The sequence below is a fragment of the Hyla sarda genome, chromosome 12, assembly GCF_029499605.1.
Source record: "Hyla sarda isolate aHylSar1 chromosome 12, aHylSar1.hap1, whole genome shotgun sequence".
NCBI classification, from domain to species: Eukaryota; Metazoa; Chordata; class Amphibia; order Anura; family Hylidae; genus Hyla; species Hyla sarda.
The window spans coordinates 64,707,738-64,726,231 of record NC_079200.1 but is presented as its reverse complement, the minus strand read 5'-3'; the positions used below and the strand labels follow the sequence as shown (position 1 = coordinate 64,726,231).

The following is an 18,494-nucleotide window of genomic DNA, read 5'->3' as shown; positions in this document are numbered from 1 at the left end:
AGGGAAAGAATGTAAATTTTGTATGTATCAGGATTGCCATCCTTCTTCCTGGTGGTGGGCTAATGCTTGTGCACCATAGATTTTAGTTTTGTTTTCAGATATTAAGGTTATGAAGGGCTTACAGGCACCAAACTTGGGCCTAAAGTGGGTTGTATTGTTTGTTTATGTATGTTCCAAAGCTGGTAATGGTAAAGTTGGTCAGGAGGAGTTCTAGGTTGGGAGGGTGTATTTGTGGGTGGTGTTTTTTTGTTTTTGTTTGTGGACTTGGCATGGGTCAGTTGTGGACTGGATATTGAGAACGATGAACTGTATGGACTGTGACCCATGTACAGGAGGGCGGGTGGGGTGGATGAAGGGACAGATTAGAGTAGGATGCTCTATTATATTTGTTGGTGTGCTTTCTGTATATTTATAGGTGTATATAGTGAGTATAATCAATAAACCCCCATAAAAAACATTTGATGCTCAGACAAGATTAAAACCAGCACAGTGGGGGAACACTGAGTAGAAATTAATGTATATATATATCAATGCAGATAAATAGGTTAACAAATGACAAGCACTGGTAAATATAGGTATATTGTATGTTTATGCCAACATCATGCACCGACTTAATAAAGTCACATAAAAGTATACATTGCTTCTATTAAGTCCGTATGGATAAGGTGTACAACCACATAAAATAAGTTACCAGTCTATCTCCAGCCTGTCACAGTAAAGTGATCACTCCCGGACGAAGCCGGCGAAACGCGTTGGAGTGTGAGGTGGGGGAACACTGGAGTAGGCCACACTACTTTATTTGGTCAGTATTGTGCTGTTGCACGCAGCACTTTATATATCTTTGCTGTGTTACCTTGTATCTTTACTATGACAGGCTGGAGATAGACTGGTAAATTAGACTTAATAGAAGCAATGTATACTTTTATGTGACTTTATTCAGTCGGTGCATGATGTTGGCATAAACATACAATATACCTATGTTTACCAGTGTTTGTAATTTGTTAACCTATTTATCTGCATTGATATATACGGTATATACATTAATTTCTACTCAGTGTTCCCCCACTGTGCTGTTTTTAATCTTGTCTGAGTGTCATATGTTTTTTTTATGGGGGGGGGGGTGGGGGGTGTATTTGTTGTCTACATGAATTTATATATTTAATAAAATTTTTATTTTTGGATACTATTTGTGTACACTCATTTCTTAGTTACTTATCTTGGATAGAGGGTGTAGATTTGTTGTGGGTTATTCATGACTGTTGAGACCCAATTAGCTCCTAGCAGGCTATAACTACCCCTCCCCCTTATTACAATAATTAATTAAATAATAACTGACACAACAACAATTCAACTTTTTTATGGGTGGGGATCGGCCACAGCTTTATTTATAAAATTACTTATATAAATAACAATTTAACTGTAACAAAGACACCGATTGGCTTCTTGCCAACCCGAGAGGTGCTGCCACACCGTCCTGTGTGGAGGTCTACCCCGGGTTGACCCCGCTTTCACCGTCTTCTTACCGCCAAGCTGTGACTTACAATAAACAGAGATACAAAAAGGGAGGGAGGGAGGGCAAAACTCCGGGTCCTGGGCAGATTGAGGGGGGAAGGGAGGCACCACAGCTATAAATACCCAGGGGAGGGCCCCTGAAAGCCCGGGAAACTATTACACCACTGATTGGTGCACTCCTTCCCCCCCACCCATGGGACATACCACTATAGTTACCAACAAGTTTTTACAGACGGGGGAGGGGGCTAAAAACCTTGCCTGTATATTTCTTAACCCCTTAACTGCTCACCAGTCAGGGGGCAAGCTAGTTATGCACAGCTTGCCCCTCCAGACTGTTGAGACCCAATTAGCTCCTAGCAGGCTATAACTACCCCTCCCCCTTATTACAATAATTAATTAAATAATAACTGACACAACAACAATTCAACTTTTTTATGGGTGGGGATCGGCCACAGCTTTATTTATAAAATTACTTATATAAATAACAATTTAACTGTAACAAAGACACCGATTGGCTTCTTGCCAACCCGAGAGGTGCTGCCACACTGTCCTGTGTGGAGGTCTACCCCGGGTTGACCCCGCTTTCACCGTCTTCTTACCGCCACGGAGGAGACCAGTATAGCCCTACACTGGGCTCCGACCCCCACCCAAGAGATACTGGATAGCCAACACCTGGGGCCACTTCAGCCCCCCGAACACACCCAACACATTTCCTCTCCAGGAAATCCGCTCAACACATTTCCTCTCCAGGAAATCCGCTCAACACATTTCCTCTCCAGGAAATCCGCCCAACACATTTCCTCTCCAGGAAAACCGCCCAACACTTTTCCTCTCCAGGAAAACCGAGGTACCTGCCGCCAGGACCTATTTCTTATACTAATTTGTATTCATTCATTTTACAGTATTTATTAATCTTTTTTTTTTTTTTTTTTTTTAATTTTCTTTATTAACTCTTGTGCGAACACATCTCTCAGACTCACCCATACACCGAAGAGAGCCGCAGCACTCGCACCACCTTGCGGAAAACCGATCGCAAAACATAACACATATGGGAAACATCAAACTGGGCAAAAATAGCAACGCAACATGCAGATCGTCAGCGCCCCACGCGCTGCGCTACCCTCTCCGGAAAGCCATCTCCGCCGGCCCCGATACAAAAAGAGGGCGAATCTCAAACTCACAACACCCCATCCTATCAAAGAAAAGCAAAACCCAAAACAGACAAAAAACTCGAAACTGAATAATCGGGGCGGGGAGCAAAAAAGAAAAAAGGGGGAGGCGCCCCACAGCCGCCCCATGAAGCAATAGGACGACAACCCGAAAAAACAGTCATTCGCTGACCCCCATGCAGCACAAGCTGCGCTACCTGGATCGCCGAAGCAGTCTCGGACAAAAAAGGGGGCCTTTAATTTTTATTATTATTTATTTTATTTATTTATTTATTTTTTAATGTGTCGCAAATTGCATAAAATAGGCACCCAAAAAACAGACACCCCAGTCTCAGATGAGGAGAAGGGAAGTGCCCCATCCACATTGCCCCGAAAAAAGCCAGCGCAAACCTCGGGTGAGCAAAACGACGCAAAAGCGACAACCAAAAATCCGACCCGCAGCTGCAACCAAGTGACCCAAAACTGATAGGAAAAACCGGTCGCCGACAGCAAGGCCACCCACTCGCGGGCCCAGCCCCTAGGTACGCACCAACATCCCACCAACCGCAAAGTAGAAAAGAAAAAATTACCCCCCGCCATGCGCCAACCGCACCCCACTGGGTCGCAGCACAGTGGGAAAGCCACCCACCTGTTTTCTCCTTTTTTTTTTTCTTGAATAGAAGGTGATTCACATGAACAGGTGAAGATACCCGGCGTCATGTACTAAGAATGTTATTTGGATGCACAGAGAACACAGCCCAAATCTCGAACCTCCTTGGAGAGGTGACACAGCAGTCAACTTCCGTCATCACATCATATGAAAACGAAATAGGAATAAACATCAGAGCCCGGAAGGTAACTACAAAGGGCATTCCAGGTACGAAAAACAAATCCCCTATCCACAGACACATTTGGAACCTCCGGGTCCCCCCTCCACTGTAGACATCCCGGCCTCCACACCACCAACCACTCGCAAACGCCTTACCGTGAGTGTGACCAAGTCGCAGGAGCCACCAAAGCGGACCAAGAAATACACACCAAACTCCACGATGACCCACGGGCCAGCCACACAGGCAAACCTTCCGACTCCGCCCGAGGGAGCAACCTCCGGAACCACTGCCAGAGAAAAACGAGACAAAGCGTCAACACCCAATACCGACCCCAGGGAGCACAGCCCCAAAATAAATAGTAACTCACAACAGCGAAGCACTAAGTGCAACAAGCCGAACACAGGAAGAAATCCGCAAGAGTAATATCAGTGACAACTCCCCGAATGTCAGACCGACAACACGCCACGATCACTCAAAGCACCCCAGAAAAGAAGAAAAGTAACACCAAATTAGAGCGCTACCAAGCGCAGGGGCCAAGCCAACCCACACAGTATCGTTACAAGTCCAGAACATGAGCTGCCGAAGCAAGCACCCAAAGTCCCACAACCAATACCAAGGCAAAAGCGCTAACAAAACCCAAGCATGGCAGAAACCCACTAACTACCAAGACCCAGGGCTAAACCACCCAGCAGCACCACAGGGAAACCAAACCACACCAACAACCAACCAAACCGGCCACATCCGGAAACAGAGCGAGCTTCCCGTGAGCTGCAACGGGGGACAGAAAGCAGGCCTGTCCACTGCACGACACATGAAAAAACCCCAACCAGCCGAAACGTCAGCCCTTAGCGCACCCGGGGCACATATGCGGGGGCACAGATACCACACACCCTCGGCGGCCAGAGACAACCTGGAGGAAAAAACTCCGTCCAGAACCATATTCCACATGGAACAATCAGGAAACCAGCAAGGACCGTAACCAGGGCACCCAGCGAGCCCCGAAGAAACCAAAACAGAGAAAACGCAATCACACCCTGACCACAGTAAAGCAGCAGACCAACGCCAACGCGGCATGCGGAACCCATGCTAATCTACTCAGTATTGTTCCAATTTTAACATATGTGCTGCCGAAGCGAGCACCAAATATGGAACGCTTCACAATTTGCATGTCAGCCTTGCATCAACAAACCACACCCCCACAAGCGCAGAGCACAGGAGAATCGCCCTCCGGAATTAGTGTTGAGCGGCATAGGCCATATTCGAATTCGCGAATATTCGCGAATATATGGACGAATATTCGTCATATATTCGCGAATATTCGCATATTCGTTATATCCTCGTTTTATTTTCGCATATGCGAATATTCACGTATGCGAAAATTTACAGATGTGAAAATTAGTATATACAAAATTAGCATAAGGTAAAATTCGCATATACGAATATTCGCATATACGAATATTCGCATATGCTAATTTTCGCATATGCGAATTTTCGCACGCCAGTCTCACACAGTAATATTAGAGCCTTCTTTACACCACACAAGCTGGAAGCAGAGAGGGGTGATCACTGTGATGTGTACTGTGAAGAAAAAAAAAACAAAAAAAAAACGAATATTCGTAATTACGAATATATAGCGCGAAATTCGCGAAATTCGCGAATTCGCGAATATGCGATATTCGCGAATAATATTCGAATTGCGAATATTCGCGAGCAACACTATCCGGAATACCACCACGAACAGAAAAACTCACAAGGCAAGGCAAACAGAGACTCAAGCGAACCTACCCCCGGAGACTCAAGCGAACACATCAGCTAAAGCACCCAAAACGACATACAGAAGTCCCATGCCTACCAGAGATTGGGAAAATACGGAGAGATAAACCAAACAAAAGGGGGAGAAAACCAAAAGAAACAAAACCGTAACTGGGCGGCACCCACCGAATCAGGAAAAGGAACAAGCCGCAGGGGCCAAGTCTGCCAAACCCCGGCCACCCAGAGCGTAAGGCCAAAAGAGCACTCACCGCAGAAAACTGTTTTTTTTTTTTTTTACGATACCCTACCAAAGCACCCTGAAATAGAGGAGGAAAGCAGGATTAGAACTCTGGTCTCCCACACAATACACATTCAACTGATGGCTGCTCAGACCACTGACCTACAGCCAGAACCCAAGAAGAGACGTACCCAACTCCCAACCAGAGACCAAACTCAACATACACACAGAAACAAAAGGACGAACACTGCACAGAACGCAGCCATAAGCACACTAACCGGGGAAGGGGCCAAGCCCCGCATCAGAACACTCACCAATTCCAGAAGATGGAGAAGCCAACAGCTGGAAGAACCACTTCACCACCGCCGCAGGCGTGGGACAAGGCAAGTCGGAGACCGCCGGGTCGCGGGCACTCCGCCACCACAGTATGTACACAGTGACCCCACCAGCAGAATAGTGAGTGCAGTTCTGGAGTATAATACAGGAGATAACTCAGGAGCAGTACAGGATAAGTAATGTATGTATACAGTGACCTCACCAGCAGAATAATGAGTGCAGTTCTGGAGTATAATACAGGAGATAACTCAGGATCAGTACAGGATCAGTAATGTAATATATGTACACAGTTACTACACCAGCAGAATAGTGAGTACAGCTCTGGAGTATAATACAGGATATAACTCAGGATCAGTACAGGATAAGTAATGTAATGTATGTACACAGTGACTCCACCAGCAGAATAGTGAGCGCAGCTCTGGGGCATAATACAGGAAATAACTTATCTGTGCAAGATAGGTAAAACAGTCAAACCTCTTCAAAAGACCACTTCCTTCCGGATTGCCAGCGATGAGACCCATACCGTGTTTCTCCGACCGAGGGGGGCTGTGGGGTCTGCGAGCATTACTGGGGTGGCCGGGGGGATGTGGAATCTGTGGGCATTACCGCGCTCTGGTGGCTGGGCGCGGTGTCGGGTCTGCGGGCATTACTGTGGCGGCCAGGGGGGGGGGGCTATGGAGTCTGCGGGCATTACTGTGGTGGCCATGTGGGGTCTGCCGGCATTACTGGCGGCCGCGGTCCGGATCTGGACCGCGGTCCGCCAGCAGATTACCCCTGGACTAGGTCTTATTTTCGGGGTAGGGCTTATATTGCAGCCCTACCCCATAATCCTGCTAGGGCTTACTTTCGGGGTAGGGTTTATTTTCGGGGAAACACGGTAGTATAGGCCCTCTATATAAATGTCCAGGAATATTCCTTTTAAAGAGTTATAAGGTTGTAAGTAAAGTAACTCATCAATATAAGCACTAAATGAAATATAATAAATGTCATCATATGATTATGACCCCAGCACCAAAATGCAGTGCACCTCTTTAGTATTATGTATGTGAAGTAACAAGTGTGATACATCTTTATGTTCCAGTTCGCTCTCAGGACACTGTGAGACACTTCAAGATCTTTCAGAATGAGGACAGGGAATATCATGTGAACTCCACCAGCTTTTTTAAGGATTTGTATGAATTAATTGAATTCTACAAAGGGAAGCCGGTAGCAAAGGGTCTGCTGCTGACAACTCCCTGCCTGAAGGTGAGTGACCCTAATGGACACTGCTCACAAAAATAAAGGGAACACTTAAACAACACAATGTAACTCCAAGTCAATGACACTTCTGTGAAATCACACTGTCCACTCAGGAAGCAACAATGATTGACAATCAATTTCACATGCTGTTGTGCAAATGGAACAGACAACAGGTGGAAATGATAGGCAATCAGCAAGACACCCCCAATAAAGGAGTGGTTCTGCAGGTGGTGACCACAGACCACTTCTCAGTTCCTATGCTCCCTGGCTGATGTTTTGGTCCCTTTTGAATGCTGGTGGTGCTTTCACTCTAGTGGTAGCATGAAACGGAGTCTACAACCCACACAATTGGCTCAGGTAGTGCAGCTCATCCAGGATGGCACATCAATGCGAGCTGTGACAAGAAGGTTTGCTGTGTCTGTCAGCGTAGTATCCAGAGTAGGGATCGACCGATATTGATTTTTTTAGGGCCAATACCGATAATCTGTGAACTTTCAGGCCAATAACCGATAACTTATACCGATATTCCAGTATAAGTTATCGGCAATTTCTCTCCCCCCGGCCCCGCAGAAGCCGCTGCAGATCAATGATTTAAAGCGGGCGCTTTAAAACAATGAACTGCAGCAGCTTTTGCGGGGCCAGAGACCACCGCCGCCACCCGCTTCTCCCCCCTGCCTGTCCTGGGGTCCTCATGAGTCCAACCACCACCACCGCTGCCCCCCTGCCTATCCTCTGGCGAGAGACCGCCGCCGCCCGCTTCTCTCCCCCTGCCGGTCCTGAGTCCAACCACTGCCGCTGCCCCATTGCCTCCCGCATCCCCGGTTTTATAATTACCTGTTCTCGGGGTCCGCGCTACTTCTCCTGTCCTGAGCTGTCACTGTGCGCACTGATGGTGACGTCGCATTGAGGACGTCACTCGTCATTGTACAGCGCACAGCAATAGCGCAGGACGCCGCAGGAGCCAGAAGTGGCCTGGACCCCGGGAACAGGTAATTATGAAACCGGGGATGGGGGAGACAATAGGGCAGCGGCGGTGGCGGTTTCTGGCCGGGGCATTATCGGCAAGATAATTATTGATAACGTCCAAAATCGTGAATATCGGCCGATAATATCGGCCAAACCGATAATCAGTCGATCCCTAAACCAGAGCATGGAGGCGCTACCAGGAAACAGGCCAGTACATCAGGAGACATGGATGAGGCTGTAGGAGGGGGCAACAACCCAGCAGCAGGACCGCTACCTCTGCCTTTGTGCAAGGAGGAGCAGGAGGAGAACTGCCAGATCCCTGCAAAATGACCTCCAGCAGGCCACAAATGTGCATGTGTCCACTCAAACGGTCAGAAACAGACTCCATGAGGGTGGTATGAGGGCCCAACGTCCACGGGTGGGGGTTGTGCTTACAGCCCAACACAGTGCAGGACATTTGGCATTTGCCACAGAACACCACGATTGGCAAATTCGCCACTGGCGCCCTGTGCTCTTCACAGATGAAAGCAGGTTCACACTGAGCACATGTGACAGATGTGACAGAGTCTGGTGACGCCGTGGAGAATGTTCTGCTGCCTGCAACATCCTCCAGCATGACCAGTTTGGCAGTGGGTCAGTAATGGTGTGGGGTGGCATTTCTTTGGGGGCCTGCACAGCCCTCCAGAAAGATATTCTCTTCAGGAGGCAAAACTTTGTACACATCTTTCTTACATGTCAAGAGATGTACCAGAAGTTCCAAGAAAGATGTGTACCAAGTTTAATCGAAATATCTCACACATTCATATATACACATGTATACACACACATACGTTGAGTTCTATATCTATAGATTTTGCACTGTTTTTTGCATTGTCTGTGCAGGATGAGTCTACAGGCTCTGAAATGAGCTTAATTCCCCTTGATGAGTGGGAACGACCCAGGAAGGAGTTCGAACTGACAGAGAAGCTGGGATCAGGGAATTTTTCCCAGGTCTATGAAGGGTATTGGATTGGAAAACTCAAAATTAAAGTGGCAATCAAGACGATTAGTCAAGGTGAGTGACACATTCTGGAGGGATTTAAAGGGGATGTTCACTTTCAGGGGACTACTTTTCAAAAGATTTCTTCCTAAGTTTGTGTTTGTTCACATGTCAAGTACAAGTTAATACAATTAACATAAAACAAACAAACTAACAAACAAAACAAAATGATCATGATGTGACATCACAAGAGGGCGTGACCGATACATCACGATCACGGCCTCCGGTCCCGTATTTTCTGAACAAAATGTGCAGAACGCTTCGGACGAAGCGGGGCAAAACGCGTTGGAGTGAGAGGTGGGGGAACACTGGGACGTGCGCTTTATTTCTACCTGGTCAGTATATGTGTTCTCACACGGCAGCAGCACTTTATTTACAATGCTACTGCCTCTGTAGGGCAAGATGCAATCTACGTGACATTATCACTGTGTCTTTTTGTATAGCACCTTCAGATAGCTATACAGTGGTCCCTCAAATTACAATATTAATTGGTTCTGGGACGACCATTGTATGTTGAAACCATTGTATGTTGAGACCAGAACTCTATGGAAACCTGGTAATTGGTTCTAAAGGCACCAAAATGTCATCCAAAAATAGGAAAAAGTGAGAATTAAAGAAAAATTAGATAACTAATATAGATAAAGCAAGTCCTTACATATAAAAGTAGGAAATATCTGCTGGGAGCTGTAAATCCCTGTCTATACCAGCGTTTCCAGAGCAGGGAGCCTCCAGCTGTTGCAAAACTACAACTCCCAGCATTCCCGGACAGCCAAAGGCTGTCCGGGCATGCTGGGAGTTGTAGTTTTGCAACATCTGGAGGTCCGCAGGTTGGAGACCACTTTTATAAAGTAACCATACTGTTTAATAAACATTATGCGATTTACACAACTGACCACTAGGTGGAAGCATTTTACAAAAAAGAAAGTCAATGGAGCTTCCAGTCTTGCCATGACCTCAAATATGTGGAGCACTGACTGACTGAATATTCAGGTTAAACCTGTCATCTGCTCAGACTACAATAAACCAACTGTACCATGAACTAAATATATATATATATATATATATATATATATATATATATATATATATATATAAATGATGCGTTTTCTTAAAGGGAAAGTGTCACAATTTATTTTCTGTTGTATAATATAATGTTATGTAGCATAGATTATCATACCTTCTACTTTTAAATGCAAGTCCATAATTCCTGAAAACATTTAATGCAGATTTTCAACTTTCAGTGTCTTACTTATGCAAGAAATAGAAGTCTAAATGTCATATGTGTCCACTTCTAGTTCCTAAGGGTCATGTGGGATGTCATGTGGCAATTCTGACCGAGATGTAGGGGCCTCCTGTGCGCAGAAGGGTTAAAGGGTGCCTCTCATCAAAAAAACTTTTGATATATTATAGATTAATGCATGCAGAATAACTTTACAATTGCATGTTATTAAAAAATATGCTTCTTTCTATTTAATTTTCCACTTTGAAGAAATGACCACTAGGGGTCTCCCTACCAGTCCTGGCAGCAAGCATTTCAGACTCATGCTGGTGTCCTAAACACTACGAGCTGCCAGTCTGCTTTGTTCACAAAGGAGAACACTCAGAGCTGCCAGCCTGCTTTGTTCACAGCCTGTTTGAGTGTTTAGGACTCCAGCATGAGTCAGAAATGCTTGCTGACAGGACTGATCGGGAAAAATACAATAGAAAGAAGCATATTTTTCATTAACACGCTATTGGAAAGTTATTCAACATTCATTAATCTAAAATATATCAAAAGTTTATTTGATGAGAGGTACCTTTAACTATAGCAGTGGTCTGAAAACTGTGGACTTCCAAATGTTTCAACACTACAACTCCCAGTATAACATGCAAGGAGTTGTAGTTTTGCAACAAAAAGTGGTCCACAATTTGGAGACCAGTGAACTATTAGAATAAGACAAGTAAAATGCATCTTAGTAGGACCCATATTACTCTTTGCTATATGGGCCCCTCTCTTTAATGCACAGCACTGTATCCCTCTTCATGCGGTCACATGCAGTGTTTTTCATAGACATCAATGCAACAGCAAATACAAAATGCATTTCTTTTAAAATTCTGCTCTCTCCATTATTCCTCAGATGTGGTCACTCAGGAAACCTTTATAAGGGAAACAACATTTCTGAAGACCCTTCGGCATCGTAACCTCTTATCCCTGTATGCAGTATGTTCAGTGGGAAACCCTTTTTATATAATCACTGAGCTTCTGTCCAAGGGGGACCTGCTTAACTTTCTGAGAGGTAAGTGTAACTTATAGGAAATATTGGTTATTATATTACTATGCTTAAAGGGGTATTCCAGGAAAAAAAACTTTTTTATATATCAACTGGCTCCAGAAAGTTAAACAGATTTGTAAATTACTTCTATTAAAAAAATCTAAATCCTTTCAGTACTTATGAGCTTCTGAACTTAAGGTTGTTCTTTTCTGTCTAAATCCTCTCTGATGACACCTGTCTCGGGAAACGCCCAGTTTAGAAGCAAATCCCCATAACAAACCTCTTCTAAACTGGGCATTTCCCGAGACAGGTGTCATCAGAGAGGATTTAGACAGAAAAGAACAACCTTAAGTTCAGAAGCTCATAAGTACTGAAATGATTAAGATTTTTTTTAATAGAAGTAATTTACAAATCTGTTTAACTTTCTGGAGCCAGTTGATATATAAAAAGTTTTTTTCCTGGAATACCCCTTTAATTGTTGCCAGAGTGCAGTACTCATCAGTACCTGTAGATGGTGCCATAGAGTAAACTCAGTCAGCGGAATAGACAATACACTGCACTGTTATTGTATCATTCCCTTCATCCAATTCCACAGTTGTGATCCAAAAATCTCAGACTTGGTAGTTGTCAAATACATATTTCAAGCACATATTTTCGAAAGATTTGTTTGATAGATAGGGAGTGCCAAGGTGATTTATGCTCTTGCTGCTTGCATTAAAGGGGTACTCCAGTGTACTCTAGTGGAAAACATTTTTTTCTTAATCAACTGGCTCCAGAAAATTAAACAGATTTGTAATTGACTTCTATTTAAAAATCTTAATCCTTCCAGTACTTATTAGCTGCTGTATACTACAGAGGAAGTTAGTTTCTTTTTAAATTTATGTTCTGCTCTCTGCTGACACCTCTGTCCATTTCAGGAGCTGTCCAGGATAGGTTTGCTATGGGGAATTTGCTCCTACTTTGGACAGTTCCTTACATGGACAGAGGTGTCAGCAGAGAGCACTGTGGTCAGACAGAAAAGAAATTCAAAAAGAAAAGAACTTCCTCTGGAGCATACAGCAGCTGATAAGTACTGGAATGATTAAGATTTTTAAATAGAAGTAATTTACTAATCTGTTTAACTTTCTGGCACCAGATGATTAAAAAAATGTTTTCCACTGGAGTACCTCTTTAAAAGGGGTTGTCCAGCTAAATTGTTTATCATCCCATTATGCCCTGGCAGCCACAATTACATAATACACCTTTATCTCCCATCGCAACCCCGATGCTGCTGGTATTACTTTTCCGGTCTCCCAACACATCATACTGCGGCTCAGCTAATATCTGCAGCGATGTCCCGCCTTGACCAGTGATAGGCTGAGCAGCATAGTGATGTATTGGGTTCAGGCACCAGAAAAAGGCGGGTTCAGTATACCACACTGCCACTCAGCCTACCACCAGCCAAGGTGGGATATCGCTGCGGACAGTAGCTGAACCGCAGTGTGACATGTCAGGCCCCAAAAGAAGATGGAAGAGCGATTTCATCGGCAACGGAGGAGCATCAGGATGTAAGGCTTGTATTTTAATTGTGGCCGCCCTGGCATAATGGTAAAATATAAAATTAAAAGCTCCTGAGACCCTCCTCTATAGTGCACAGCAGTTTCTTATTCTCTCCATTTCAAAGGATGGGACCAGAGCTTGGCTGTTTGCCAGTAGTACACACATAGTAATTTCCTCTCCCTTAAACCTCTGGCCTATCTCAGAAAATACTCCTTTCTGCAATGCCATTACATTGAGCTGGGGAAAGTGCACTGGAATGAACAGGCTGGCACGGAGCTGGGGATATTTACACAGTACACGACTATAGTTGACATGTGGAGGGAGAAGGGATTTGTGATTTCTGGGTTTGCAAGGTGCTATGTAAGCAGGAGTTAAATAAACAGCAGCACAGCAAAAAGGTTACAATTAGCACTGAGCTACTGCTGCAACTAAGAAGCTAAAGGTGGGAGACTACAGACTGGTTTAGTTGTTTTCAGGCACATGGCCCAGGCCCTCTCTCCTCAACACAGCACATGCTAAGCCACATCCCACTTCCTTTATTTGTCCTAATCTAGCTGGAGACAGATTTCCCTTAACAACAGGCAATGGACAGCAGATTGCAGGGAAGGGAGACGCCTAGACTTTTATTTTTTTTATTTTTTCTCGGGTAAGAAGCCATTTTTGGTAAATGGAGTAATTTTCAAATATGGTAGGTATCAAATGGAGGAAATTTATGTGACTATTTAAAGATGTGTGTAGAGTTTGAGTGCTTCAGGGTACACAACTTTTCTTCCCAAAACAGCACATCTGTCCTTGCATTGTATCAGTTATTGTAGTTCAGCATCGTTCATTTCAGTGGAGCTCAGCTGCAATACCAAGCACAGCCTGTGGACAAAAGTGGTGTGGTTTCTGGAAGAAATTATCCATTTTGTTCCATTCCTGGACAACCTCTTTTAACGTTAAAGGGATACTCTGACGGAAAACATTTTTTTTTAAATCAACTGGTGCCAGCAAGTTAAAAAGATTTATAAATGACTTCTATTTAAAAATCTTAACCCTTCCAGTACTTATCAGCTGCTGTATGATCCACAGGAAGTTGACGTGTTCTTTTCTGTCTGACCACAGTGCTCTCTGCTGACACCTCTGGGACTGTCCAGAGCAGGAGAGGTTTGCTATGGCGATTTGCTTCTACTCCGGACAGTTCCTGACATGGACAGAGATGTCAGCAGAGAGCACTGTGGTCAGACAGAAAAGAACAATTCAACTTCCTCTGGGGCATACAGCAGCTGATAAGTACTGGAAGGATTAAGATTTTTTAATAGAAGTAATTAAAAAATCTGTTAACCTTGCTGGCATCAGTTGATTTAAAAAAAAAATATAGTTTACCCCATTTAACCCCTTTAACGACGCAGGGGGTATATTTACATCCTGCGTTGGCTCCTGCTATGTAAAGTGCAGTCAGGGGCTTAGTGCGCGTCATACCCGGTGGGTCCCAGTTGCTATCAACAACCAGGACCCGCGGCTAATACTCAACATTGCCGATTAGGCAGGTGTCCACTATTAACCCTTTAGACACCCCGATCAAAGTTGATCGGGGCGTCTAAAATGGGAGAAAACAGTTGCCGGTTAGCTCAGTGGGCTGTTTGGGACTACCGTGGTGAAATTGCAGCATCCCGAACAGCTGGGAGGTTAGCGGGAGGCTTCTTAACACGCTTCCCGCTGTCCGATCATCGCTCTGCTGCTCCATGCCTAAGATCTAGGCTGGAGCAACAGAGCACCGAAAACACTGATCAATGCTATGCTAGATCTCCGGCAGAAATTCTGCCCAGAAATTCCACAGTGTGAACCTAGCCTTAGAGTGTATTTTTTAGTTTCTAAGGTGGTGAGATGTATGAACTCTCATGAGGTGAAGATCCCCATTCATTCCCATATTTTGCATCTTACCCTCCCTTGTTGAATATTCCTTCAGGTTGCGAGGGGGAGAAGCTAAATCTGGACGCGCTCCTGGATATCGCAGGGCAGGTAGTAGACGGAATGCATTACCTGGAGATAAACAGTTGTGTTCATCGTGACTTGGCCGCCAGAAATATCCTCATTGGAAAAAACAACATCTGCAAGATCGCAGACTTTGGCATGGCAAGGTTTATTAAGGTAAGAAAAGCCCAGCTGACCACAAATAACGTTGTAGGGAAGTCCAGGCTCCTGTGTTTAATGAATGCGAACGCTGAGGTCAGAGTTCCGCCACAGTGTCACATGCACAACGTGTGCATCATCATTGTGGCATTGACATAAAAGTTGTTGTTGCTTTTCTTCTCAGGATGAAGTCTATGTATCTCAATCCAAGGAAATGCCTTATAAATGGACAGCACCCGAGGCATTGGCCTATGGTCAGTACACCCTCAAGTCTGATGTCTGGTCCTTTGGAGTTTTATTATATGAGATTATGTCAAAAGGCATGAACCCATATCCAGGTAATTGTGGTTACTGTCATATTTCTGATATCCTGTCTTCTATGTACAGTGATATGGACCATGCTGGCATAACCTGGGTATATACTGTATATAATTATATCTGTACAGCTGGTATAAGTTATATATATTCTGTATATAGTGATATGGACCATGCTGGTGTAATCTGGGTATATACTGTATATAATTATATATATGTACAGCTGGTATAAGTTATATATATCCTGTATATAGTGATATGGACCATGCTGGTATAACCTGGGTATATACTGTATATAATTAGATATGTACAGCTGGTATAAGTTATATATCTCCTGTATATAGTGATATGGACCATGCTGGTATAACCTGGGTATATACTGTGTATAATTATATATGTACAGCTGGTATAAGTTATATATCTCCTGTATATAGTGATATGGACCATGCTGGTATAACCTGGGTATATACTGTATATAATTAGATATGTACAGCTGGTATAAGTTATATATCTCCTGTATATAGTGATATGGACCATGCTGGTATAACCTGGGTATATACTGTGTATAATTATATATGTACAGCTGGTATAAGTTATATATCTCCTGTATATAGTGATATGGACCATGCTGGTATAACCTGGGTATATACTGTATATAATTAGATATGTACAGCTGGTATAAGTTATATATCTTCTGTATATAGTGATATGGACCATGCTGGTATAACCTGGTATATACTGTATATAATTATATATGTATAGCTGGTATAAGTTATATATGTTCTGTATATAGTGATATGGACCATGCCGGTATAACCTGTGTATATACTGTATATAATTATATATGTACAGCTGGTATAAGTTATATATCTCCTGTATATAGTGATATGGACCATGCCGGTATAACCTGTGTATATACTGTATATAATTATATATGTACAGCTGGTATAAGTTATATATCTCCTGTATATAGTGATAGGGTCCATGCTGGTATAACCTGGGCATATACTGTATATAATTATATATGTGCAGCTGGTATAAGTTATATATCTTCTGTATTTAGTGATATGGACCATGCTGGTATAACCTGGGTATATACTGTATATAATTATATATATATACAGCTGGTATAAGTTATATATCTTCTGTATATCAGGATATGGACCATGCTGGTATAACCTGGGTATATACTGTATATAATTATATATGTACAGCTGGTATAAGTTATATATCTTCTGTATATAGTGATATGGACCATGCTGGTATAACATGGGTATATACTGTATATAATTATATATGTACAGCTGGTATAAGTTATATATCTTCTGTATATAGTGATATGGCCATGCTGGTATAATCTGGGTATATAAATATGTATGTATAGCTGGTATAGCTTGGGTATATAATTATGTATGTATAGCTGGTATAAGTTGGCAGCAGCAAGTATTTGTTATATAGGGCTTTATATAGTGCTGCCAACCGCTTTATTCTTTTTGTCTCTAGGTCTCCATAACTCAGAATTGCTTCGATACCTCAAAAAAGGCAACCGCATGGAAGCTCCACATAACTGCTCAGATAAAATCTATAAGGTTATGTTGGATTGTTGGCAGGAAAACCCTCAGAAGAGACCAACCTTTAATGACCTTAAGATCTCTATAGACAACCTGGCCAACTATGAGCCCTCAGAAGAATCCCCCAAACATCCAGCTAAGCTAAAGGAATGGCTAAACAAGTTGAAGAAGCCAGTTATGCAATGAGACGTGAGCCACCAACAACCCAAGACAGCTGGAAGGAGTAATCAATGTGCAACTATTATCTTACTAGCGCCTACAGAGTTGCCCTATATCCTAAAATATTGGAAGGTCAAGGTAAAAGGAAAGTCTATCTATGCTCACATTTTCTTTAGGCGATTTGCCACAATAAAGACTTAATGGGCCTTCTTAGTAACCCCGCCTGCAGCTGTCTGATATAGATAAACCCTTATACAAGGGCAGTTCTCTGGACTCTAACATATCTTATTCTTTGTTTATCCGTTCCTCTATTAAAGGGGCTGTCCAGTTCTTGGAGACACTTTTTGGGAGTTAATAGAGGATCCTCATCTCTTGGCTGGGTACAAAGAATGTCCTTCACTCTGGAGGACCAGTCCTGCATTACATGAAGAACCCTTTCATATCAATGGACATTATGTAATGCTTCATTTCCCCTGTGGAGGCGCTACAGGGAAATTGTGCCCTTACATCCAGGTTTTTCCATAGACTGCAACTGATCACTGAAGATCACAGCTGGGGGACACTTTGTCATCAGCTATTTGTAAAGGAATCCTTCTAACAAATAGGGATTTTCCATAGCAGAGACCCCCTTTATTGTATGCAAAAGACTTGGCTAAATGGCCCATTGCTTCTTCTCTGGAAGCTGGAGTAGCTTTCAGATACCTCCGATGGCTCTTATCTCAAGACAACTTAGTTCTGACATGGCTGATTCATTTTTCAGTGAGATTCTCATAGACAGTACGTAATAAGGCCCCCTTCCTCACATGGTGGGATCTGCCAACACCAATCTTATAGGGGTACTCCACTGGCCAGTGTTCAGATGTAAGTGTTCCAAACACGGTTTTCGTGCTGCGGGGGTCGGCCACGTCCCCCGTGACACCATGGCCACACACACTCAATGCAAGTCTATTGGAGGGGGCGTGACTTCTGTCACGCCCCCTCCCATAGACTTACATTTAGAGGGTGTGGTCGTGATGTCACGAGGGGCGTGGCTGACCCCCACAACGCGAAAACAGCGTTCGGAACATTTACTTCTGAACCCTGGCCAGTGAAGTACCCCTTTTAATGTTACCTCTGCTCAGATTAGTCCACCTCTATCTTTATTGATAGATAATGTGGACCACCACAGGAACATAAGAAGGAACCTCCCAGAGAGTTACCACCACCTATCTCTTCTACTGCATCAAGCTTTTCTGAGCCTACATGGGAAGGGTTAATGGTTAAAGGGGTTATCCAGGAAAAAACTTTTTTTTAAATATCAACTGGCTCCAGAAAGTTATACAGATTTGTAAATGACTTCTATTAAAAAATCTTCATCCTTTCAGTACTTATGAGCTTCTGAAGTTGAGTTGTTCTTTTCTGTCTAAGTTCTCTCTGATGACACGTGTCTCGGGAACCGCCCAGTTTAGCACCAAATCCCCATAGCAAACCTCTTCTACTCTGTGCA

At 43.6% G+C, this 18,494-nt stretch overlaps 1 protein-coding gene across 3 annotated transcripts in view; it reads left to right on the top strand.

Moving 5' to 3' along the window:
* PTK6 (protein tyrosine kinase 6) overlaps window positions 1–17,791 on the top strand; it is a 69,763-nt gene extending 51,972 nt beyond the window's left edge. For all 3 annotated transcript variants that reach the window (XM_056548264.1, XM_056548262.1, XM_056548263.1), the window contains 6 exons: window positions 6,898–7,061; window positions 8,904–9,075; window positions 11,178–11,336; window positions 14,800–14,981; window positions 15,148–15,301; window positions 16,782–17,791. In XM_056548264.1, coding sequence (XP_056404239.1) covers window positions 6,898–7,061; window positions 8,904–9,075; window positions 11,178–11,336; window positions 14,800–14,981; window positions 15,148–15,301; window positions 16,782–17,035 — 1,085 coding nt within the window. In that variant the 3' untranslated portion in view covers window positions 17,036–17,791. The remainder of the gene's footprint in view (window positions 1–6,897; window positions 7,062–8,903; window positions 9,076–11,177; window positions 11,337–14,799; window positions 14,982–15,147; window positions 15,302–16,781) is intronic.
* The last annotated feature ends 703 nt before the right edge of the window (window positions 17,792–18,494 follow it).